Source organism: Scyliorhinus torazame, chromosome 2, assembly GCF_047496885.1.
Source record: "Scyliorhinus torazame isolate Kashiwa2021f chromosome 2, sScyTor2.1, whole genome shotgun sequence".
NCBI lineage: Eukaryota > Metazoa > Chordata > Chondrichthyes > Carcharhiniformes > Scyliorhinidae > Scyliorhinus > Scyliorhinus torazame.
Genome location: NC_092708.1, coordinates 389,484,823 through 389,510,471, shown reverse-complemented (window position 1 = coordinate 389,510,471; position 25,649 = coordinate 389,484,823). Strand labels below are relative to the sequence as shown.

At 48.2% G+C, this 25,649-nt stretch overlaps 1 protein-coding gene across 3 annotated transcripts in view; it reads left to right on the top strand.

The window, feature by feature from the left end:
* ccdc88c (coiled-coil domain containing 88C) overlaps positions 1-25,649 on the top strand; it is a 312,840-nt gene that overhangs the window by 141,971 nt on the left and 145,220 nt on the right. For 2 of the 3 annotated variants that reach the window (XM_072494152.1, XM_072494150.1), the window contains exons 4-5: positions 4,167-4,236; positions 24,441-24,499. In XM_072494152.1, coding sequence (XP_072350253.1) covers positions 4,167-4,236; positions 24,441-24,499 — 129 coding nt within the window. The remainder of the gene's footprint in view (positions 1-4,166; positions 4,237-24,440; positions 24,500-25,649) is intronic. The other variant, XM_072494156.1, reaches the window with a different exon arrangement.

Below are 25,649 nucleotides of genomic sequence, written 5' to 3'. Positions count from 1 at the left end.
AGGGCTAAATCGCTGGCTTTGAAAGCAGACCAAGGCAGGCCAGCAGCGCGGTTCGATTCCCGTAACAGCCTCCCCGAACAGGCACCGGAATGTGGCAACTAGGGGCTTTTCACAGTAACTTCATTTGAAGCCTACTTGTGACAATAAGCGATTTTCATTAAATTTCATTTCATTATGATGTTTCAGAGCTACCGAATGAGCAGGCTGATTAAGTCTCTGAACTTTTGTTTGTATGGAATGCTCTGTACATAGTATTCCCACTGTGGTCATGTCAGCTTTGCTCCATTGCACACACTCTCTTGAGCAAGGGAGTCGTCAGTCCCAGTCGCACTCCAGAAATTCGAGCATAAAATTCACCCTGCCATTCCAATTCCATACCGAGGGAATTCTGCGCGTGAGGTGATACCACTAAGGGCAGCACGGTGGTGCTGTGGTTAGCACTGCTGCCTCACGGCACCGAGGACCCGGGTTCGAATCCGGGTCACTGTCTGTGTGGAGTTTGCACATTCTCCCCGTGTTTGCGTGGGTCTCACCCCCACAACCCAAAGATGTGCAGGGTAGGTGGATTGGTCATGTTAAATTGCCCCTTAATTGGGACAAAAAAATTGGGTACTCTAAATTTATTAAAAATAGAGGTGACACCTCTAGATACCGATTAACTGATCATTTATTCTCACTGCGGCTTGTGGCATCTTGGTGAGCACCAATTGGTGTTGAGTTTGCCTTTATTACAACAATGACCATACTGTGTAGTTTGTGAAATGTCCCGAGGGCATGAAAACCAGTCTTCCTTTGCTATTACTTTGGTAGATGTTGTTGAGATCAAAGTGTTGATTGTTCTTTTACTACTGCTATCGTTTTGCATGATCTTATTTGTCAAGCACCAGATCTTTTCAGTTGGCATTGGGTATATGGTAATGGTCACGTTGCTATGCTACAGCAACCGACAAACAACACAGGCTAAAGTATAACTGAAGTACTGGAACTCCCCATAACTTGGTTCTACTAGTGTGTGCATCTGCGCTGGAGACTTTGTGCACAATGAGTTTATTAAAATACAAGAGTCCTAAAAATTATTTGGATGGAATTACCTGCATTTACGTAGTGCCTGTCATTACCATTTGGACTTCCTAAGCCAATTAAGTTTAGTCACTGTTGAAGAAAGCACAGTGGTTCATTTGCGCACAGCAAGCTTCCATCAGCAGCAATGTGATGAATGACCTGGTAATCTGTTTTAGGTGTGGTTGAGGGATAAATTGGTCAGGGCACCAAGAAGAATAACCAGCTCCTCTTCGTAATAGTGGCATGGATCGTATTGATGGGAAGAGGCCCTGGTTTAATGCCTCATGCAAAAGATGACTATGTTCCTATGATAGCTCTGGCATTGCAGCAGCACTCCCTCCGTACTGCACTGGGATTGGCATTCTGAATTATCTGTGGAGTGGGACTTGATCCCACAACTAAAGGAAGGACTGGTATCCACTGAGCCGAGTGAAGGATAACGTATCATTTATAAACAAATTCAAAGACAGTAGGCTAGAAAGAAAGGCAGGAGTTTGCTAAAGTTTCCATGGTATTGAGTCTTTTGCATTTTAGAATTGGGTGAAGTGTTCCAATGTAGTGTCGCAAGGTTTACAATTTTGTGCATTAATATAACGAGCGCAATCCACTGGCCACGCTGCGCCCGAAAAGCATCGCATTGCGGTGCAACATGGCGGGTAAATAACAGGAGACATTGCTCCCAGGATTTGCCCGCTCGCCACGCTTTGTGAGATCACATTTCAGCAAATCGGCATATTAGGGCGAGGCAGCTAGTCTCGCTCTAATATGCAGTTCCCTGAGGTAACCAAGGCGTTGGGATCTATCCACTCCACCTTGGAGACCTCGGGCGAGCACCGTTCAGTATTGGCCTCCACAGCTGCCGCCAAGGTGCAATGGGGAAAGACCACTGTGTAAGGTCTTACCAGCAAATGTACACCAAGGGGCGGGTAACAGTGTAAATCCCCCTCGGTCTGGGTCATTAATACTCCAATGTATAAAAGAAACATGACAATGTAAATATTGAAGAAGGAATTGTAGCATAAAGAGCGACTGTAACGTAAAGAGCGATATGTGTGTAAGGTTATCAAAATTGAATGGAAGAAAGTCAAGGGAATGTGTAACTCTGATGGAAATGTACAGTCAAGACAATTCGAAATGTTCTGTAATGTTTATGATAGATTTTATGAATAAAGTATATTTTTTGAAATAATTTTTTTAAAAAATTGGCCTCCACAAACGGGGACCAGACGAACGGCACTCATGGGGGTCTCCTTGGGGATTGGAGGCCCCCAGGTGCATGCCCTCTGGGCAGGATGGTACCCTGGCACTGCTAGTGCCACCTGGGTGGCAGCCTGGCACTGCCAGTTCCAATCCCTCCCTGCACTGAGGAGCGTCGGTGAGCAGGGCTCCTCCGTGCAGGAAATGGGACTAAGTGCGGCTTTGGCCGCGTGTTCCCTGCTGAGGCCCCATATCTAACCGGAGTCACGTTAGATAGCGGTGTGTTTCCAGGCACTGCGAGCATTAGGAAACACCCAGCTAAATGCGCTCGCTATGGGTCATAGTTCCCGTTTGGTTAAATCCCACCCAACGTCTTTATTATGAAAATAAACGCAATGTACTGTGCAGAGACATAATCAGATAAAATGGACACCAAGCCCAAACAGATGTATTAGAAGGGAGTGACTTAGAACTTGGACAAGGAGGTGTGTTTTAAGAAGGGTTTTAAAGAAGGAGATGAATGCAGAGAGGTGGAGACATTTAGTGGAGAATTTCTGAGTGTGGGGCCAGACAGCTGAGGGTGCAGCAGCCAATGGTAACGTTGCACGAAGGGACGGGAGATGCTCAAGAGTTGAGATTTTTCCTGGAGAAGATTGTGGAACGGTGGGTGATTTGGGCAGTAATATAAATAGGGCCATGAGGATAATTTCAAATTGGATGTGATGGTGGCTGGGGGCCAACCTCGATCAGCCAGGATAAGGGGACCATGTTCACTGCTGCGGTTCAAGAAGGGATCTGACCTACTCGAAGGCAGTTAGGGATGGACAATAATACCAGAGTCACCAGTGATGCCCACATCCTGTGAATCGAATTTTTTAAAAATTCAGTACTCTTGCTCTGGCTATGAGAGGGAAACCTTCAATATAGGGAACTCCTTCGCATAAGAAAAGGTTTTGGGGCAGCACGGTAGCATTGTGGATCGCACAATTGCTTCACAGCTCCAGGGTCCCAGGTTCGATTCCCGGCTTGGGCCACTGTGCGGAGTCTGCACATTCCCCCCGCGTGTGCGTGGGTTTCCTCCGGGTGCTCCGGTTTCCTCCCACAGTCCAAAGAGATGCGGGTTAGGTGGATTGGCTATGCTAAATTGCCCATAGTGTCCAAAATTGCCCTTAGTGTTGGGTGGGGTTACTGGGTATGGGTGTAGGGTGGAGGTATGGACCTTGGGCAGGGTACTCTTCCCAAGAGCCGGTGCAGACTCAATGGGCCGAATGGCCTCCTTCTGCACTGTAAATTCTATGATTCTATGAATACTGCATTATGTTACAGTGCTGCCTTCAAAACACCACAGTAATGTAGCAGCAATGCTTCAGATTCCTTTTACCCCCCCCCCCCCCCCCCCCCCCCCCAACACGCTCCATGTGGAAGGAAAGCTCCCATTGATGGAAAAGATGATGTGCATTATTTAGTTTGAGCTGTAACAAAACCCCAGAACCTGTACATTTTAAGAGAGAGGGTGACTGGTAATATATTTATCAGGAACAAGACAGACGCTCATCACCAACCCGCTCACTCCTCCTCCCACCTAATTAATTGATGACACGTTGACTGATGAACCTTGGGGCTCTGCATCTAATGTCCAGATACTTCAGCAAAAACAATATTTTTCTTTAACAGGGTTGTGCGACGCAATGGAGGAACTGGGTGTTTCCACTGGGGAAAGTGTTCATCTTCCCCTTTTCATTCAGTAACTTTCCATCGCCTTTAAGGATAGAGTCCAGAGTCATTAAAATGGGGGATGAAATAGGCGATGAAATTGGCGAATTTGGATATTTGATTGTGAATATATTGACAGGAAGTTCACTCCTTTGAAAGTAATCCAGGAATTGTACTGTTTGTTTTATTAACAGGAGTGTCTGCAGCAATTGGTGGTAATGACTTTGCCAAATGTGCTAATGATTGCAAAAGATCCCCTCTCAGGTGAGTGAGTTCAATCCTTAACCAACGATGGGTTCAGTGCGAGGTCTGGTTTTGTTTCCTCTCTCTCTCTCTGGGCCTGTATTGCTCACACTGGGGGTAACTGACTCCGGACACCTTTTGGCCTCTTGCACAAGTTGTTCATCCTTAATGAGTGAGCCTGGGAATGTTCAGAGTCAATGAGGGATCCAAACATCGAATATTATTCAGATAATCTTGATCCATCTCTGAATTAACAGCCATGCATTTTCAACAGAAAATAACAGTATATAGTTTGAGATAAGGTGAGTGCAGCCAGTTAGTGAAGTTGTCCAGATAGTCGGCATGTGGTTTAGAATGCCAGCAGCGCAGGTTCAATTCCCAGCTTGCTAAAATGGATTTGGGACCTGCCTCCTTGCCTCCCCAATGCTGAGTGGTGTCCGCTCAAACTATATAACCAATTGCCTCTCTCTAATACAGTACGAAGTCTTACAACACCAGGTTAAAGTCCAACAGGTTTGTTTCGATGTCACTAGCTTTCGGAGCGCTGCTCCTTCCTCAGGTGAATGAAGAGGTCTCTTCCAGAAACACATATATAGACAAATTCAAAGATGCCAAACAATGCTTGGAATGCGACCATTAGCAGGTGATTAAATCTTTACAGATTCAGAGATGGGGTAACCCCAGGTTAAAGAGGTGTGAATTGTATCAAGCCAGGACAGTTGGTAGGATTTCGCAGGCCAGATGGTGGGGGATGAATGTAATGCGATATGAATCCCAGGTCCCGGTTAAGGCCGCACTCGTGTGCGGAACTTGGCTATAAGTTTCTGCTCGGCGATTCTGCGTTGTCTCGCGTCCTGAAGGCCGCCTTGGAGAACGCTTACCCGGAGATCAGAGGCTGAATGCCCTTGACTGCTGAAGTGTTCCCCGACTGGAAGGGAGCATTCCTGCCTGGTGATTGTTGCGCGATGTCTGTTCATTCGTTGTCGCAGCGTCTGCATGGTCTCGCCAATGTACCACGCTTCGGGACATCCTTTCCTGCAGCTCTCTCTAATAGAGAGCGATGTCTACAACCCCTATTGGACCACAGCTAATGATCTAACTATGAGCTTTCCACTACTGGGGGTTTACCTCACCTTGTGTCTGCATCTGTCATAGACTCGTTGATAGAGATTGATTGCTAGGATTAGTCAACAACTCCATTATTGCTGTATCACATGGCTACCAGAATGATGGCGGTGGACTAGGATATGCTGGACAAAAAAAGACAGTGGTTTCAATGGTCCAAAATGTCTAGAATGTGGCTGGAGTGCAAAAATCTGTTTCACGTCGGCATGAATTTCCTGCGGGATCTTCATGGTGATCCAGGAATCTGGCTGTAGACTGGCATGAAAGTGATTTGTATCCTGCTAATGGGGTGCAGATGAAGGCCCGATAAGAATCTTCTAACCACGCCTGATTCTCCAGGACGGCAGCAGGAATCAACGCCAGTGCAAAACACGTCTAGAACAAAGTGGCGTGTAGATGTTGAGACTTGCCTGGACAATGCCTGAGGCTGCTTCCAGAGTTTGGAAAGGTGGCCGCTGGCAACCCTGGACCCCGGAATACCACAGCAGTGGGGGGGGGGGGGGGGGGGGGGGGGGGGACGGGGACGGGGACATCTACAGGTGAATTTTCCACATTAACTGTCATTAAGGAATTGCTTTTCCAGCCTCAGAGTGCTCCTGGAGATCCCTCTTTTTCAGGAGGTCCATCATCTTTCTTCAATAGTGGGTCAGAGATGTTGGACGCCCTTTCAATATGGCACCCAGACCAGATAAGACGGTGAGCTGCGTGTCATCATGTCCATTCCGCCACGGAATACAGCCTAACACACCCAGTTGCATAATTAATGAGGCCGGGGCTCGGGAATATGGCACGGTCAGCCAGCTCTTTAGCCATTTCGATTTACTCACATCATCTCAAGAAATGGCTGAAAGTACTGGAGACAGACAATAACATCCAGGTGTTGTGCTGAAGAGTGGTACGAGCCCCATCTCGAGCCTAGCTGTTATAGTACAGCTGCAACATTGGCGACAATGGGGAAAATTGCTCAGTTATGTTTTGTCCACAAAACTCAGAACTATCCAATCTGGCCAGTTACTGTCCCATCGTTTGACTTTCGATCATCAGCAAAGTGTGGAAGATATCGACAGGCCCATCAAATGGTACTTACTGAGGAATGACCTGCCTGACCGTGCTCAGTTTAGGTTCCACCACTCAGCTCTTGACCTTGGTCCAAACATGGATAAACGAGCCTGATTCCGGAGGTGAAAGTAAATAACTGCCTTTGACATTAAGGCAGCATTTGACCGTGTGACATCACGGATCCCTGGCAAAATTAGAGTCAATGTGAACCAGGGGGAAAACTCTCCATTGGTTGGAGTCATACCTGGCACAAAGGGAGATGCTTGTGGTTGTTGGAGGTCAATCACCTTGGCTCCAGGGCATCACTGCAGGAACGCTTCAGGGTATTATCCTCAGCGTAACCATCTTCAGCTGCTTCGTCAGTGACCTTCCCTCCATCATGAGGATGTTTGACGATAATTGTGCAGTCTTCAGTTCCATTACCAACTCCTCAAATGATGAAGCAGACTGCACCCACAGGCAGCTAGATCTGGTCTACTTTCAAAATCGGTCGGGGAAATCTAAAACACTCGAGTTACAGTCTCCGGATAAGAGGTTGATGATTTTGTGCTGAGATGAGGAAAAGTTACTTCCCTCCAAGGGTTGTGAATCTTTGGAGTTGCTGCGAGGGTTGAAATGCTCCATCATTGAATGTAATAAAGACTGGGGGAGATCGAATTTTGTCTTCTGGGGAACCGAGGTATATGGGGTGTTGGTTGGAATGTGGAATGAAACACAAGATTGGTCATGAACATATTGAATGGTCGAACAAGCTTGATGTGCCAATATGGTCTATGCCTGCTCCTATTTCGTGTGTTCTTGTGGCAAGTAATATTTGCACCATACAAATTCCGGACTATCTTGGTTTATAACAGGAGAAAGTCAACTACTGCCCCATGACATTCAATGGCATCGCCATCGCTGTGTTGCCCACCATCGACATCCTGGGACTTGCATTGACCAGACCCTTAACCAGGCCAGTCATATAAGCACTGTGGCTGTACGGGCAGGCCAGAGGCTGAGATGAAAGCAAAATACTGCAGTTGCTGGAAACCTTAAGTGAAAATAGAAAATGCTGGAAATATTCACCAGGCCTGGTGTTTGATTTTTAACCTCCAGTACATTACATTACTGTTACATTACATCCTCCTCCTCCAGTACCAGGTCCTACCCAGGGGTTGGTGGCCACGGACTTCATTGGATTGTCCCATGATTATGCTGGACAAAGTGCAGTGGGTTTACCATTGCCCTCTGCAGTATGGCTGACCAGGAAACTCACGCCTGACATCAGACATTTTGGAAGAGATTTACAGGCAGGCCAGCAACCTGTTTGGTCACATCACCAACACTCCTTTCTTGGCCATGAAGTCCTGAAGTGAGACTCGAACCTGGAGTTTCTGGCCCAGAGATGGCACTGTAAGGGGTTGGATTTTACAGCCCGCCCAGTGAGATGTGATGTACTGGGCAAGGATTCCCTGTGCCAATCGGAGGTTCCTCAAAATATTACCCCTAACATTTCCATCTTCCCCTCCCACCCCAACTCTGTCAAGATGCCCGCGCACTTTCCCACCCTTGCTGGGGTCTGTAACCTGGCAGCAGGAAGACCAATGATGTATCCTGAAACCTAGATATAGTTATAAATCTGTGGCCCCTGGTTATTGACCATCTACTAAGGGGAAAGGTTCCTTCCTAACTACCCTATTTATGTCCCTCATAATTTTGTACACTTCAATCAGGTCCCCCCTCAGCCTTCTCTGCTCCAAGGAAAACAATCCCAGCCAATCCCAGGTAATGAACCAGGCCAGGTGTTGGATTTGGAGGTAGGAGAGCACTTTGTGGACAGTGACCACAATTCGGTGACGTTTACGTTAATGATGGAAAGGGATAAGTATACACCGCAGGGCAAGAGTTATAGCTGGGGGAAGGGCAATTATGATGCCATTAGACGTGACTTGGGGGGGATAAGGTGGAGAAGTAGGCTGCAAGTGTTGGGCACACTGGATAAGTGGAGCTTGTTAAAGGATCAGCTACTGCGTGTTCTTGATAAGTATGTACCGGTCAGACAGGGAGGAAGGCGCCGAGCGAGGGAACCGTGGTTTACCAAAGAAGTGGAATCTCTTGTTAAGAGGAAGAAGGAGGCCTATGTGAAGATGAGGTGTGAAGTTTCAGTTGGGGCGATGGATAGTTACAAGGTAGCGAGGAAGGATCTAAAGAGAGAGCTAAGACGAGCAAGGAGGGGACATGAGAAGTATTTGGCAGGAAGGATCAAGGAAAACCCAAAAGCTTTCTATAGGTATGTCAGGAATAAGCGAATGACTAGGGAAAGAGTAGGACCAGTCAAGGACAGGGATGGGAAATTGTGTGTGGAGTCTGAAGAGATAGGCGAGATACTAAATGAATATTTTTTGTCAGTACTTACTCAGGAAAAAGATAATGTTGTGGAGGAGAATGCTGAGCCCCAGGCTAATAGATTAGATGGCATTGAGGTCCGTAGGGAAGAGGTGTTGGCAATTCTGGACAGGCTGAAAATAGATAAGTCCCCAGGACCTGATGGGATTTTTCCTAGGATTCTCTGGGAGGCCAGGGAAGAGATTGCTGGACCTTTGGCTTTGATTTTTATGTCATCATTGGCTACAGGAATAGTGCCAGAGGACTGGAGGATAGCAAATGTGGTCCCTTTGTTCAAAAAGGGGAGCAGAGACAGCCCCGGCAACTATAGACCGGTGAGCCTCACGTCTGTAGTGGGTAAAGTCTTGGAGGGGATTATAAGAGACAAGATTTATAATCATCTAGATAGGAATAATATGATCAGGGATAGTCAGCATGGCTTTGTGAAGGGTAGGTCATGCCTCACAAACCTTATTAAGTTCTTTGAGAAGGTGACTGAACAGGTAGACGAGGGTAGAGCAGTTGATGTGGTGTATATGGATTTCAGCGTTTGATAAGGTTCCCCACGGTAGGCTATTGCAGAAAACGGAGGCTGGACTTCCGGGTGCGGCGATGACCAGCTGAGTCGCATGTTTCGGCAGCTCCCGGTGAAACGGACTTTTGGGCTCTTGATAGGAGCCCCAACGGCAATTTTGACGGCTAAAAACACTGTGCGGTAAATCAGAAGGGAATGCCCCCTGGATACGGATGAAAAAAGGAGGAGAAAGTGGCCGGATTGCAGTGGATCCTTTAGAACAGCGGCAAGGAAGGCAAGCAAAAACCAAGATGGTGTTGGAAAGTGGCAGTTTAACATGGGGCCCTGAACAACAAGAGTTCTTGAAATGCTGTGTGGAAGAGCTCAAAAAGGAAATAAAGAAAGAGCTGTTGGCCCCGATACTACAGGCGATCGAAGGGCTAAAGGAGGAGCAAAAGACCCAGGAGCGGGAGCTTCGGGTCGTGAAGGCAAAGGCAGCCGAGAATGAGGACGACATACAGGGCCTGGTGGTGAAGACGGAGACGCATGAGGCACATCAGAAACGATGTGTGGAAAGGTTGGAGGCACTGGACAACAACGCAAGGAGGAACAACCTGAGGATTCTTGGTCTTCCTGAAGGTGCGGAGGGAGCGGACGGTGGGAATATGTGAGCACGATGCTGCACTCGTTAATGGGAGCGGAGGCCCCGGTGGGTCCGTTGGAGGTGGAGGGAGCATACCGAGTGATGGCGCGAGGACCGAGAGCAGGAGAAATTCCCAGAGCCATAGTGGTGAGATTCCTCCGTTTTAAGGATGGAGAAATGGTCCTTAGATGGGCAAAGAAAACTCGGAGCAGTAAATGGGAGAACACGGTGATCCGCGTTTATCAAGACTGGAGTGCGGAGGTGGCGAGCAGGAGGGCGAGCTTTAATCGGGCCAAGGCGGTGCTTCATAAAAAGAAGATAAAATTTGGAATGCTGCAACCGGCAAGACTGTGGGTCACATATCGAGGGAGGCTTTGAGACTTTGAGACGGCGGATGAAGCATGGACTTTTATTGTGGAAGAAAAACTGGAATGAGCGGGTTATTAAAAAGAACGTTTGAACAAAGTGGTGGGGCGAATGTGGGGGGCGAAGAGGGGGGTTAAAAAGGGGGGAAAGAGGAGTTTTATGTACTAATCCTGCGATGTGGTAACTTTTCTCTCTTCCACAGGTGGTGATGGGGGGAGGAGGGGAGGTGGAGGAGATGGGGCGTTGGCCATTGGGGGCGGGGCCAAGGGAGAAGCGCGGGCTTGGTTCCCGCGGTATGATAATCATGGCGGGAATAGAGAAGCAGGAAGGAGGGGGCGTCGCACGGTGCGAGCCGAGGTCACGGGGGGAAGCCGAGGTCGGCCAGAATGGGAGCAACATGGGGGGAGTAATTACGCTAGCGGGGGATCTAGCGGGGGGGGTGGGAGGGGGGAATTACTGGGCTGCTGCTGCTGGGGAGAGGGGGGAGCTGGTATGGGAGGGGATGGGCGGGGGGGCACCGCCTGGGGGAGATACAGCTGCGTGGGAACCGGGTGAGGAGCTGGAAAAACGGGATGGCTAATCGACAAGGGGGGGGGTTAGGAAGCCCCCCAACCCGGCTGATCACGTGGAACGTGAGAGGGCTGAACGGGCCGATAAAGAGGGCACGGGTACTCGCACACCTTAAGAAACTTAAGGCAGATGTGGTTATGTTACAGGAAACGCACCTGAAACTGATAGACCAGGTTAGGCTACGCAAAGGATGGGTGGGGCAGGTGTTCCATTCGGGGCTAGATGCGAAAAACAGGGGGGTGGCTATATTAGTGGGGAAGCGGGTAATGTTCGAGGCAAAGACTATAGTGGCGGATAACGGGGGCAGATACGTGATGGTGAGTGGCAAACTACAGGGGGAGACGGTGGTTTTGGTAAACGTATATGCCCCGAACTGGGATGATGCCAATTTTATGAGGCGGATGCTAGGACGCATTCCGGACCTAGAGATGGGAAAGCTGATAATGGGGGGAGATTTTAATACGGTGTTGGAACCAGGGCTGGATAGGTCGAAGTCCAGGACTGGAAGGAGGCCGGCAGCAGCCAAGGTACTTAAAGATTTTATGGAGCAGATGGGAGGTGTAGACCCGTGGAGATTTAGCAGTCCTAGGAGTAAGGAGTTCTCGTTTTTCTCCTATGTCCATAAAGTCTACTCGCGAATAGACTTTTTTGTGCTGGGAAGGGCGTTGATCCCGAAGGTGAGGGGAACGGAGTATACGGCTATAGCCATTTCGGATCACGCTCCATACTGGGTAGACTTGGAGATAGGGGAGGAAACAGGAGGGCGCCCACCCTGGAGAATGGACATGGGACTAATGGCAGATGAGGGGGTGTGTCTAAGGGTGAGGGGGTGCATTGAAAAGTACTTGGAACTCAATGATAATGGGGAGGTCCAGGTGGGAGTGGTCTGGGAGGCGTTGAAGGCGGTGGTTAGAGGGGAGCTGATATCAATAAGGGCACATAAAGGGAAGCAGGAGAGTAAGGAACGGGAGCGGTTGCTGCAAGAACCTTTGAGGGTGGACAGACAATATGCGGAAGCACCGGAGGAGGGACTGTACAGGGAAAGGCAAAGGCTACATGTAGAATTTGACTTGCTGACTACGGGCACTGCAGAGGCACAATGGAGGAAGGCACAGGGTGTACAGTACGAATATGGGGAGAAGGTGAGCAGGTTGCTGGCACACCAATTGAGGAAAAGGGGAGCAGCGAGGGAAATAGGGGGAGTGAGGGATGAGGAAGGAGATGGAGCGGGGAGCGGAGAGAGTGAATGGAGTGTTCAAGACATTTTATAAAAAATTATATGAAGCGCAACCCCCGGATGGGAGGGAGAGAATGATGGGCTTTTTGGATCGGCTGGAATTTCCCAAGGTGGAAGAGCAGGAAAGGGTGGGACTGGGAGCACAGATCGAGGTAGAAGAAGTGGTGAAAGGAATTAGGAGCATGCAGGCGGGAAAGGCCCCGGGACCGGATGGATTCCCAGTCGAATTCTATAGAAAATATGTGGACTTGCTCGCCCCGGTATTGACGAGGACCTTTAATGAGGCAAAGGAAAGGGGACAACTGCCCCCGACTATGTCTGAAGCAACGATATCGCTTCTCTTAAAGAAGGAAAAGGACCTGCTACAATGCGGGTCCTATAGACCTATTTCCCTCCTAAATGTAGATGCCAAGATCCTGGCCAAGGTAATGGCAATGAGAATAGAGGAATGTGTCCCGGGGGTGGTCCACGAGGACCAAACTGGGTTTGTGAAGGGGAGACAGCTGAACACGAATATACGGAGGCTGTTAGGGGTAATGATGATGGCCCCACCAGAGGGGGAAACGGAGATAGTAGTGGCGATGGATGCCGAGAAAGCATTTGATAGAGTGGAGTGGGATTATTTGTGGGAGGTGTTGAGGAGATTTGGTTTTGGAGAGGGGTATGTTAGATGGGTGCAGCTGTTGTATAGGGCCCCGATGGCGAGCGTGGTCACGAATGGACGGGGATCTGCATATTTTCGGCTCCATAGAGGGACAAGGCAGGGATGCCCTCTGTCCCCATTATTGTTTGCACTGGCGATTGAGCCCCTGGCGATAGCGTTGAGGGGTTCCAAGAAGTGGAGGGGAGTACTTAGAGGAGGAGAAGAACACCGGGTATCTTTGTATGCGGACGATTTGCTACTATACGTGGCAGACCCGGCGGAGGGGATGCCAGAAATAATGCGGATACTTGGGGAGTTTGGGGATTTTTCAGGGTATAAATTGAACATGGGGAAAAGTGAGTTGTTTGTGGTGCATCCAGGGGAGCAGAGTAGAGAAATAGAGGACCTACCGTTGAGGAAGGTACCAAGGGACTTTCGTTACCTGGGGATCCAGATAGCCAAGAATTGGGGCACATTGCATAGGTTAAATTTAACGCGGTTGGTGGAACAAATGGAGGAGGATTTCAAGAGATGGGATATGGTATCCCTGTCACTGGCAGGGAGGGTGCTGGCGGTTAAGATGGTGGTCCTCCCGAGATTCCTCTGTGTTTCAGTGCCTCCCGGTGGTGATCACGAAGGCTTTTTTTAAAAGGATTGAAAAGAGCATCATGGGTTTTGTGTGGGCCGGGAAGACCCCGAGAGTGAGGAAGGGATTCTTACAGCGTAGCGGGGATAGGGGGGGGGCTGGCACTACCGAGCCTAAGTGAGTATTATTGGGCCGCTAATATTTCAATGGTGAGTAAGTGGATGGGAGAGGAGGAGGGAGCGGCGTGGAAGAGATTAGAGAGGGCGTCCTGTAGGGGGACTAGCCTACAGGCTATGGTGACAGCCCCATTGCCGTTCTCACCGAGGAACTACACCACAAGCCCGGTGGTGGTGGCTACACTGAAGATTTGGGGACAGTGGAGACGGCATAGGGGAAAGACTGGAGCCTTGGGGGGGTCCCCGATAAGAAACAACCATAGGTTTGCCCCGGGGGGAATGGATGGGGGATATGGAATGTGGCAAAGAGCAGGAATAACGCAACTGAAAGATCTGTTTGTGGATGGGAAGTTCGCGAGTCTGGGAGCGCTGACCGAGAAATATGGGTTGCCCCAAGGGAATGCATTCAGGTATATGCAACTGAGGGCTTTTGCGAGGCAACAGGTGAGGGAATTCCCGCAGCTCCCGACACAAGAGGTGCAGGACAGAGTGATCTCAAAGACATGGGTGGGGGATGGTAAGGTGTCAGATATATATAGGGAAATGAGGGACGAAGGGGAGACTATGGTAGAAGAACTAAAAGGGAAATGGGAAGAAGAGCTGGGGGAGGAGATCGAGGAGGGGCTGTGGGCAGGTGCCCTAAGCAGGGTAAACTCGTCCTCGTGTGCCAGGCTAAGCCTGATTCAGTTTAAGGTATTACACAGGGTGCATATGACTGGAGCACGGCTCAGTAAATTTTTTGGGGTGGAGGATAGGTGTGCGAGGTGCTCGAGAAGCCCAGCGAATCATACCCATATGTTTTGGTCATGCCCGGCACTACAGGGGTTTTGGATGGGGGTGACAAAGGTGCTTTCAAAAGTAGTGGGGGTCCGGGTCGAACCAAGCTGGGGGTTGGCTATATTTGGGGTTGCACAAGAGCCGGGAGTGCAGGAGGCGAGAGAGGCCGATGTTTTGGCCTTTGCGTCCCTAGTAGCCCGGCGCAGGATTTTGTTAATGTGGAAAGAAGCCAAGCCCCCGGGGGTGGAGACCTGGATAAATGACATGGCAGGGTTTATGAAGCTAGAGCGGATTAAGTTCGTTCTAAGGGGGTCGGCTCAAGCGTTCACCAGGCGGTGGCAACCGTTCGTCGAATACCTCGCAGAAAGATAGATGGAATGGAAAAAAGAAGGCAGCAGCAGCCCAGGATCGTGGGGGGGGGGGGGGGGGGGGGAGGGGGAACCAGAAGGACTCTCAGGGTTGTTAATATATACTGTATAATATGTATAGGTCGTTGCTACAGATAATTATATATTGGACTGTTAAATTATATTTTTGGAGAGTGTTACTCGTGATAAGGCAGTTGCCAATTAGGGTTAGTTTTCATTTTTGTTATTTATTATTTATTCATTTTTTTGTTTTTTTTTTGTTTATAAAATAGGTCATTGTTATTTGTGTTGTTATAATATTGTGTAAAGGATGCAGAATGTACTGTGTTGGTTGACCAAAAATTTTCAATAAAATATTTGTAAAAAAAAAAAGAAAATACGGAGGCTGGGGATTGAGGGTGATTTAGAGATGTGGATCAGAAATTGGCTTGCTGGAAGAAGACAGAGGGTGGTGGTTGATGGTAATGTTCAGAATGGAGTTCAGTCACAAGTGGAGTACCACAAGGATCTGTTCTGGGGCCGTTGCTGTTTGTCATTTTTATCAATGACCTAGAGGAAGGCGCAGAAGGGTGGGTGAGTAAATTTGCAGACGATACTAAAGTCGGTGGTGTTGTCAATAGTGTGGAAGGATGTAGCAGGTTACAGAGGGATATAGATAAGCTGCAGAGCTGGGCTGAGAGGTGGCAAATGGAGTTTAATGTAGAGAAGTGTGAGGTGATTCACTTTGGAAGGAATAACAGGAATGCGGAATATTTGGCTAATGGTAAAGTTCTTGAAAGTGTGGATGAGCAGAGGGATCTAGGTGTCCATGTACATAGATCCCTGAAAGTTGCCACCCAGGTTGATAGGGTTGTGAAGAAGGCCTATGGAGTGTTGGCCTTTATTGGTAGAGGGATTGAGTTCCGGAATCAGGAGGTCATGTTGCAGCTGTACAGAACTCTGGTACGGCCGCATTTGGAGTATTGCGTACAGTTCTGGTCACCGCATTATAGGAAGGACGTGGAGGCTTTGGAGCGGGTGCAGAGGAGATTTACCAGGATGTTGCCTGGTATGGAGGGAAAATCTTATGAGGAAAGGTTGATGGACTTGAGGTTGTTTTCGTAGGAGAGAAGAAGGTTAAGAGGAGACTTTATAGAGGCATACAAAATGATCAGGGGGTTGGATAGGGTGGACAGTGAGAGCCTTCTCCCGCGGATGGAATGGCTGGCACGAGGGGACATAGCTTTAAACTGAGGGGTAATAGATATAGGACAGAGGTCAGAGGTAAGTTCTTTACGCAAAGAGTAGTGAGGCCGTGGAATGCCCTACCTGCAACAGTATTGAACTCGCCAACATTGGGGGCATTTAAAAGTTTATTGGATAAACATATGGATGATAATGGCATAGTGTAGGTTAGATGGCTTTTGTTTCGGTGCAACATCGTGGGCCGAAGGGCCTGTACTGCGCTGTATTGTTCTATGTTCTATGTTCTCACCAGCCTATCCGGTAAATAGTTTACTCTCAGTTCCCTGTTGGATTTATTAGTGACTATTATATGTTTTTCTTTCTGACTGAGGCAGACCTGGGACTAGTCTCCTTGCTCTGCCCCCGAGAGAGGGCGTCTGTGGCAAACTGCCAAGACTATGCAGCACCAGCCGACAATATGCCAAGGAACCTGCCTTAGGGCAGAGGGCGAATGGAATGGGATCTTATATTTGTAGCCCTTGGCTCCAGATTCCTCTACGTGGAAACATCTTCTCCACTTCTATCTTATCAACTCCCTTCATCATTTTAAAGACCTGTATTAACGTCACCGTTCAGTCTTTAAAAAATATATATTTTTATAAGGGTATTTACAAGTTTTTATAATAATAACAATAACAGCGACATAAACATGGTACAATAAACATTTCCGCCCCATCATAATCTTCACACCTCAGCGACAGTCTGGCCCTCTTTCTCCCCCCCCCCCTTTGGAATTCTGCTTCTGCTGACATTTTAATTTTCCCCGAGAAAGTCGACGAATGGCTGCCACCTCCGGGTGAACCCAACCATTGACCTTCTTAAGGCGAACTTTATTTTCTTGAAACTGAGAAACCCAGCCATGTCACTAACCCAGGTCTCTACACTCGGCGGGGGGGGGGGGGCTTCGAGTCCCTCCACATTAATAAGATCCGTCTCCGGGCTACCAGGGAGGCAAAGGCGAAGACGTCGGCCTCTTTCGCCCCTGAACTCCTGTCTCTTCCGACACTCCAAAGATCGCCACCTCCGGACTCAGCACCACCCGGGTTTTGAGTACCGTGGACATTGCCTTAGCGAAACCCTGCCAAAACCCTCTAAGCTTTGGGCATTCCCAAAACATGTGGACATGATTTGCTGGGCTTCCTGCGCACCTCGCTTACCTCTACCTCGGAAAACTTGCTCATCCGGGCCACTGTCATGTGTGCCCGGTGGACCACCTTGAATTGTATCGGGCTAAGCCTGGCACATGATGAGGATGTATTAACCCTGCTTAGGGCATCCGCCCACAGACCCGCCTCTATCCCTCCTCGTAGCTCGTCATCCCACTTGCCCGTAAGCTCCTCCACTGGAATTTCCTCCGCATCCAAAAGCTCCTGGTAAATATCTGATAGCTTCCCCTCTCCCACCCAGGTACTGGAGACTACTCTGTCCTGTATCCCCCATGGCAGCAGCAGTGGGAAGGCTGGAACCTGCCTTCTCAAGAAGTCTCGCACCTGCAAATACCTAAACGCATTCCCTGCTGGCAATTCAAATTTACCCTCCAAGGCTTTCAAGCTGGGGAAGCTCCCGTCTATAAATAGATCCCCTATCCTCCTAATTTCTTTGTGTCAGTAAGTGAAATGTGCCTTACCTAGATTTCAATGAAGATTGTATATCTGACAACGAAGGTCAAATATAATTTAAATCTTTGTTTGGATATGGATTCTTCTGTTCGTTTAGACTGTGTCGAGTTATAAATTTGTTTTAAATGTCAGTGGGCTTAGAACAGTATGCACCTTGCACCCCCACCACCAACCCATTGTCTCTGTTACAAATGCAAAGGGCCTTCCTAGAGGTAATTTTGTTCTACTTGCCGAATTTTGGCCAACTTCATTCCCATGTTATTCCCACAGCTGGCATTCCTGCGAAACTTAAATAATAATCTTTATTACTGTCACAAGTAGGCTTACATTGACACTGCAATGAAGCTACTGTGAAAAGCACCTAATCGCCACATTCTGGCGCCTGTGAGGGTACATTGAGGGAGAATTCAGAATGTCCAATTCACCTAACAGCACGTCTTTCGGGACTTGTGGGAAACCGGAGCACCCGGAGGAAACCCACGCAGACACAGGGAGAACATGCAGACTCCGCACAGACAGTGTCTCGAGCCGGGAATTGAACCTGGGTCCCTGGTGCCATGAAGCAACAGTGCTAACCACTGTGCCACCGTGCTCTCCGAGCAACTCTATATCGCGTGAACTACCCAATTGACCTATTGACTTCCTCGTTTGAACTCCGGTCTAGGGTTGTAACATTTCCTCGTACATGAAGAATGGGCTTTGGCAATGTTTCTGCCTGGTTTCGAACCGAGGACCATTTTGCCTGTAAAGCAAACATGATAACCACTACACCACAGAAACCGGGCAAACAGAGCTTGAACCTGCAATCCCTGATTACATCACAGATTACATCAAAGTCAGACCCCTGTCCATTAGGCCATGCAACCCACTCATTGGAAACCACCTCTGGCAGCATCAGGACCGTTTCCTTGACTGTAGATGGTTAATTCAGCTACTTAATTATAGTTCATGGGGTAGAAAGGGGTAACTTTTTCCTGGGGGGGTGGAGTCTAGAACAAGGGGGCATAAATTTGAGATTTCTGTTCGTCCAACAGTTAATGAATATGGAACCAAGCGTGGATATACAGATCAGCTATGATCTAATTGAGGAGTGCAAGAGGCTGAAATGCAAGATCTCCTGCTGTTCCTATGTTCCTGCCTTCCTATGTTTCCGGTTGTTTTGAACTGGATCAATGTCAAAATGTTGCTGACTGTGAATTGAGATCCATAATCCTGTTTGGGGGGGTCTTGTTGAAATTGCAGTTTATTCCTTAAAACATGGATTTATTTTCTACCAGTCTGATTACTCGTTGTATTTATTTTTGAGGAATTGTGAGGCCTGATGTTCATGGCCCATCCCTAGTTTCCTGGGAAGGTAATCATTGGCCATTTGTCGTCGCTATGTTACTGGAATAGTAGTCCAGATGCCTGAACAAAAGGGAATTGGGGGACAGGACAGGAAAGTAGCATTGAGGTAGAAGATCAGCCATGTTTATATTGAATGGTGGAGCAGGCTCCAGAAGCCGTGAGGTGTATTCCTGCTCCTACTTCCTATGATCCTTCGTGTAGTTTGAAGTCCACCCTGGTAATTCGATAATTTTGTACGACAAAATTTGTAAATGGAGAAAAAAAAAGACCATGTTTGTAAAAACCCAACTGCTTTACTCATCTCCTTTAGGGAAGGAAATCTTCTGTTATTAGCCAGTCTGGGACTGTATGTAACTCTAGTCGTATAGCAGCATGGTTGACTCGTTAAAAGTGTCCTCGTAAGACGCTCAGTTGCATCAAACCACTAGAAAGAATGTATTGGTTGGATGTTGAGCTTGAATCAGCAACTGCAGGTTGCAAATTTTCAAGCACAGAAAAGGAAATGGCACTTCTGATATGAATCAAAGGGTCCCTTGACCTTTGCTGTAAGATACACATGTTGTTTGACCTCTGCAGGAAGCCTCTTCGATTTTGCTAACTGTCATGTTGAAATGTTTCCTTTTATTAAAACTTAACACAAACGATCCCAGCCCTTAAATGGGTGCCAACAATGACTTGATTTATCCAACAGTGTTCTCTAAAATAACTTTGTTTGAGCTTGAAAGTGAACTCATGTATTTTTCCACACTGCACAGACTGCTGGGTTTGAATGACCTTGTCTGTGCACAAGGCCAAACCTTCCTTTGTGAGTTTGGGAGCAGATTTAGGAGATTATTTGATACATCGAAACATTTCCTTTCCTCATTAGAAGACCAAATAAGTCAGTTTACCGAACTGGCTGTACTTTATTTCAGATCCGCAAGGGTTTAATAGTTTTTGTGGGGTGGGAGCCCTTTGAAACATTGAAGTGTTTGTGATGTGAGGGACCTCAATGGGGCTGTGAATGTTTTTGTTAGTTTAACACTGGCTCTACCGTTTTCTTTTTGTAGACGTTGGATTTAATCGAAATAGTAGGAAAATTTCGTCAGTCAGTTGTTAACCTTCTGAAATGACCACGTCCTGTGACAACTAAACGTGAAGTGATTTAATAGAAGTAAAATACTGCGGATACTGAAAATCTCAAATAAAAATAGAAAGTGCTGGATAAACTCAGGAGGCCTGGTAGTATCTGTGGAAAGAGAAACCGAGTTAATGGGCGCGATGACATGTAGGCAGGCACGGTAGCACAGTGGTTAGCACAGTTGCTTCACAGCTCCAGGGTCTCCTGTTCGATTCCCGGCTTGGGTCACTGTCTGTGCGGAGTCTGCACGTCCTCCCCGTGTCTGCGTGAGTTTCCTCCGGGTGCTCCGGTTTCCTCCCACAGTCCAAAGGTGTGCAGGTTAGTTGGACTGGCCATGCAAAATTGCCCTTACTGTCCAAAAAGATTGGGCTGGGTTTCGGGGATAAGGTGGAGGTGAGGGCTTAGGAAGGGTGCTCTTTTCAAGCGCCGGTGCAGACCCCAATGGGCCGAATGACCACCTTCTGCACTGTAAATTCTATGAAATTCTATAATTCAACCATCACAGTGCGCCCGGCGCACATCTGCGTGCGCTGGGTTAATAGTGGGAAAGGCCAAAATCCAGACTCATGCCAGGCACGAACCAGTTTGCAATCACCCAGCTTGCTCTCGATGGTAAGGTCCAGAACTCGCCCAAAGATGGTGAGAATCTAATTAACCCTCATTTGCATTCATTTCAATCTCATTCGCAAGATTGAATGAAGATTGAATTAATCATCTCCCCAGTGAGAAATCACTTGGGCGTCGTTTCGTACTCCTTGTCAAAAATGTGAAGCTGGCGCAATGGCTGCTGATGGGAAGTGAAGAGGTGAGTAGCCATTTCCATTTTCTGGCAAATGGCTCAAGGGCACCGGAGCTGCTGGCCTAGTGCTTGGTGTGAAGGGCACCCTTGGGAGTTGGGCTTGGTTGGGGAACTGAAGCGTTCCAGGTCAGGGTCGCCCCTGGGCTGGGGGCGGCAGAGGGAGGTTAGGGTCTTTGCATCTATAAGGCCTTCAAGCCATCTTTAAATATTGCAGAGACGCATAACAAGGGCAAGCTGTAGCCTGTCTGTCCCACCAAACACTTCCAGGACAGAGCCTTGCTGTTCTTTCAATGCTGAAAGTCAGTTTCACTCCCTTTGACTGTGAGCAGTCTCTAGCTTCACAGCCGAAGGCTGCAAATGATGAATTAGCCTGGTTAGTTGTGAGAGCACTTCACAGCTGCAGGTTGTGTTTGTTGCCTGCTCCTGCTGGTGGCTGCGGATGCCTGGAGGCTTCTGTTGCTGTTTCCATCCTTTTATGTAGCCAGAAAGAAGAGCTATCTTTTCTGAGATACCTGGGTCCTGGAACATCGGGCTCAATGGTATGCATGAGTCCGGAAGGCAATCCGGTTTGAAGCAAGAAGATGCTGCACGACCTGGTGCGCGACATTGATCTGAACCTGATGACGCTGTTGAAGAAATGCTTTCACAGATTGTTGTTGCTCTTGTTGCTGGTGTGGTGAGTGCTGCGTGTAACTGGCATGTCACCACGGGTTAAACACGCTGGAAGTCAAGAATGTTCAACTGCACCTTGAGCGCCAGTGGAATATGTAGATGCCAGGATTTGGATCCGGTGAGATTGGGCTGTGTGGGAGGGGCCTGCACAGCTGCGACTTCTGGAAGGAAATTGGCACTGGTACGTGGAAGCAACACATTGATGGACAGATCATTTCTATGACAAATTTCTGGACATGATAACACATTCTCAGGCTTATCCTCCATTTCTGTTGAGGAACCTGCGAGGGGTGATGCTGTGTATTTGGGCTTTCTGTGAAAATGAGCTGATATAGCTTTGTATTGGTACCAATACGAAATGGTGACATTTCCTTGTTATTTAATGGTTAGTGTGATATGTGGAATGTTACCTAATTGATTTTCAAATCTCTGTTACTGTTTAATAAACAAAATATTCTCAGCTCTCAAGTGCCTATTCCAGGGTACATGTGCCATGTCTCGGAGGAGAATTGGTGCAGAGCATCTCAAGGAAACTTTGAAGTCTGAACACTGCCTGAACTCTAGGAGCATCAGCACCAGAGAGCTAGCTGGCAACAATCAAACACTGAAAAGTAGGCCTTCAGCACTGAAGACCCTCTCGCTGCCAAAGGTTAAATGTGTGTATTAGGGATGGGCACCTGAGCATGGTCTCAATAATGTTCCCGGCAGAGGTCTCTGGTCTCGGGCTTCCTGCTGTGGCCTGGGGTGAGTGTGCAGAGCAAGGTTTGCCAGTACAACTATCTCACTGGTTGGCACTCCGAGTGAAGGCAGGAGAGACATGATAAAGGTGGGGTCACGGGTTGGAAGCCCTAATGGATTGTCAACCTCTCTCCTACTCTAATTCCTTCCAGATTAAAAATGTTTACTTGTGTGGATTCCGCAGAGGCTGCCCTTATGTTGCTGTCACAGCCTAGGCAGGCAGGCGCTGGAGAAGGCGGCATCAGCGATGACACGGGCTGGAGATGGCACCCCATGTACAGGGGGCCGCCAAGCACCCTGGAGACCTGGCCACCCATCAGGCCGGGGAGGAACTCCGAGGGGGAGGCCAGCGACAGCCCACGGTGTACAGGTGTCGTTGATCTTTTGATGAGATGCCGGACAGCATTTCTCAAACTATAGTTCACAGGTGCATCCAGGGCGTTATGGATGCCCTGTATGCCCGGGCATCCAACTACATCATTGAACTGGATCAGGCCCACCAAGATGCCCGGGCTGCAGGATTCTTTGCCATCGCCGGGATGTCCCAGGTCCAGGGGGCAAAAGGTGGCACACATGTTACCTTGTGCGCACCGGAGTATCGGACAGCCTTCATTAACAGGAAGGGGTTTCACTCCCTGAATGATCAGATTGGTTGCGACCACCACTCCGTATCATTCATGTGTGTGCCCGCTACCCAGGGAGTGTGCATGACAGCTGCATCCTGGGTCACTCTGAGGTGTCTTCGAGGACCACCCCAGGGTGACGGGTTGGCTCTTCAGAGACGAGCGGTATCCACTAAGGTCCTTGCTGATGACATTGGAGCGGAGGCCTGAGTCCGCCTGTTCCGGGGGTTCAAGCGGCTGCTCAAGACACCACGGTACAAATTTAAAGAATAGTTTTGTTCTTAACTTTTCTAACGCGTTGAACAATTACAGCAACTGACCACAATATTGCTTATATGATCTTGCCATGCATCAAGCTTTTTTGCTCACCAACAACTACTGAGTGCTTTGGACCAAGTGAAGGCTATTAGGGGGCGAGAGAAGGTTTGCAAACGAGTCTCTCGCTTTTATCTAATCGATTCTGAACAGTCTGTATAGTCTCCTTCGCTCACAGTTATTTCTCTCCTCTTCCAACCCAGGCTCACCTGCACTGAAAATACCAAAGAGCAGTCAATAGCGCCAATCTATAAAGACGCAGTAAATGACCGATTCACCACCACATTGTAGGCCGTTAGATTAGCGATGGGAGTATAGAAGCTTGCGGTGTTAATTAACTAATAAAAAGACAATGTGTCTGATATTGCAGAGGAAGTGGTTTTAATAACTTGTCACGTGCAGTGTGAAAGATGGGTGTGGGCTTCAGCTGTGATCCAGACGGCAACTGACTGGAGCGCATTATAGTTCATCAAAAACTCTATTCTGTCAACTGAACTAGACCGACCAACTTAACTGATTGCTGAAAACTTGTTACTTAAAGGCTTTTGATTTCTCACTCTCAAAACATTGTTGCAGATTCATTATTTAAAAAACTTGCATTAGTATAGCACCACCTCAACACCACCACCTACTCCTTTTTAAATAATGAGGGAAATGCAGCTGTCAATTAGTGCACGGCAGTATCCCACAGGCAGCAATGAAATGAAGGATCGGTTAATCTGTTTCCGCGATTACTCTTCTTAGGAAAGCACCGTGGGGCGGGGCAGGAAATTCCCACCCGCTGTTCCTTAGGTTTCTGAAATGGGACACAAGCCCACGACCTTCAGACCCAAAGGGGCGAGAGTGCTAGTGTTGGGCATGGCTCGATTGGCAGATCATTTTCGGTGGACATATTAAACTGAGGCCCTGTCTGCCCCTTGTAAAGAGAGGTTGTAAAGGATCCCATGGCACGATTCAAAGAATAGCGGGAGCGGGGTCCTGGTCAATATTTATTCCTCAACCAACATCACAGAGAATAGATGATCTCGTTGCTGTTTGTGCGAGCTTGCAGTGCAAAAAAGTGACTGCATTTCACAAAGCACTTTATTGGTTGTAGAGATTCAACCAAGATTATGAAAGGCTCTATATAAATGCAAGACTTTATTTATCCGCTGAGCCATGATTGAATCTTTTACCCGGCTGATAGTTGTGTATTTGTTTTCAATCTAAAGTCACTGGGCAGTAATCTGGTTTGAAATTTCACTGTTACTTTGACAAAGCTGAAACATACAAATTTGCGGTGTTGTTTTGGTTAAGTGTCCCATACTAAAGCTTTCTCCCCTTCATGTTTGCTGCAGGAAAGAGTATGGATGAGATGAAGAAGGTGCTGTTACTCATGCTGGGATGTGCTGTTCAGGTAAATAGTAACGTCTCGTCCTAATAAACTTGGAGATATGCGACAAAATTGAGTTCTGACTCCAGTGTGTTTCTGAGCTCAGTGATGGGTCTTCTGCACCTGCGACGTGCAATTAGAGTCTCAAATCCAGCAATCCCAGGATCGAGGCCGGATTTCAGATTTTTCCAAATTTCGTGTCGGGTGGCTTGGGTCAAGCGAGGCCAGGTGTAGGGTTAAAGGTCACTCAGAGCATGGGAATAGACTGGGGCGCAATTCGGCACCACACTGCGCTGATGTGGCACCCAAACTGTCCTGGTAAGTTAATTTACTCAGTTAAAATTGAGTAAAATAAAAAGAAATTGACTGATGAGGATACTGGCTTATTTCTTCTGGAGTTTAGAAGAGTGATAGATGAGTTGATTGACGTAATGGGCGTGATCCAATGACCACGCTACGCCCCAAAGGAAGCTCACCCGCGGTGCAGCGTGGCCGGTTAAAAACCAGAAGACCCCACTTACCGGGATCTACCCGGCTCGCAATGCCTCGTGAGATCTAACGTGAGTTTGCGAGACATTACGATGTAAATGGTGGGATCACTTGTTTTATCAAATCTGCATATTAAAGTGGGACAGCTAGTCTCACTTTAATGTGCAGCTTCCCAAGGCAACCAAGGTGTTAGGATCTATCCCCTTGGTCTCGTAGACCTTGGGCGAGTGCTGTTCAGCACTGGTCCCCACATCAGGGACCAGATGGAACGGCACTCGTGGGGGTCTCCCAGGGGATCAGAAGCCCTCGGGTGCATACTGTTTTGGCAGGGTGGTCCCCTGGCACTTAGACCATAGACCATAGAACATTACAGCGCAGTACAGGCCCTTCGGCCCTCGATGTTGCGCTGACCTGTGAAACCACTCTAAAACCCATCTACACTATTCCCTTATCGTCCATATGTCTATCCAATGACCATTTGAATGTCCTTAGTGTTGGCGAGTCCACTACTGTTGCAGGCAGGGCATTCCACACCCTTACTACTCTCTGAGTAAAGAACCTATCGCTGACATCTGTCCTATATCTATCTCCCCTCAATTTAAAGCTATGTCCCCTCGCGCTAGACATCACCATCCAAGGAAAAAGGCTCTCACTGTCCACCCTATCCAATCCTCTGATCATCTTG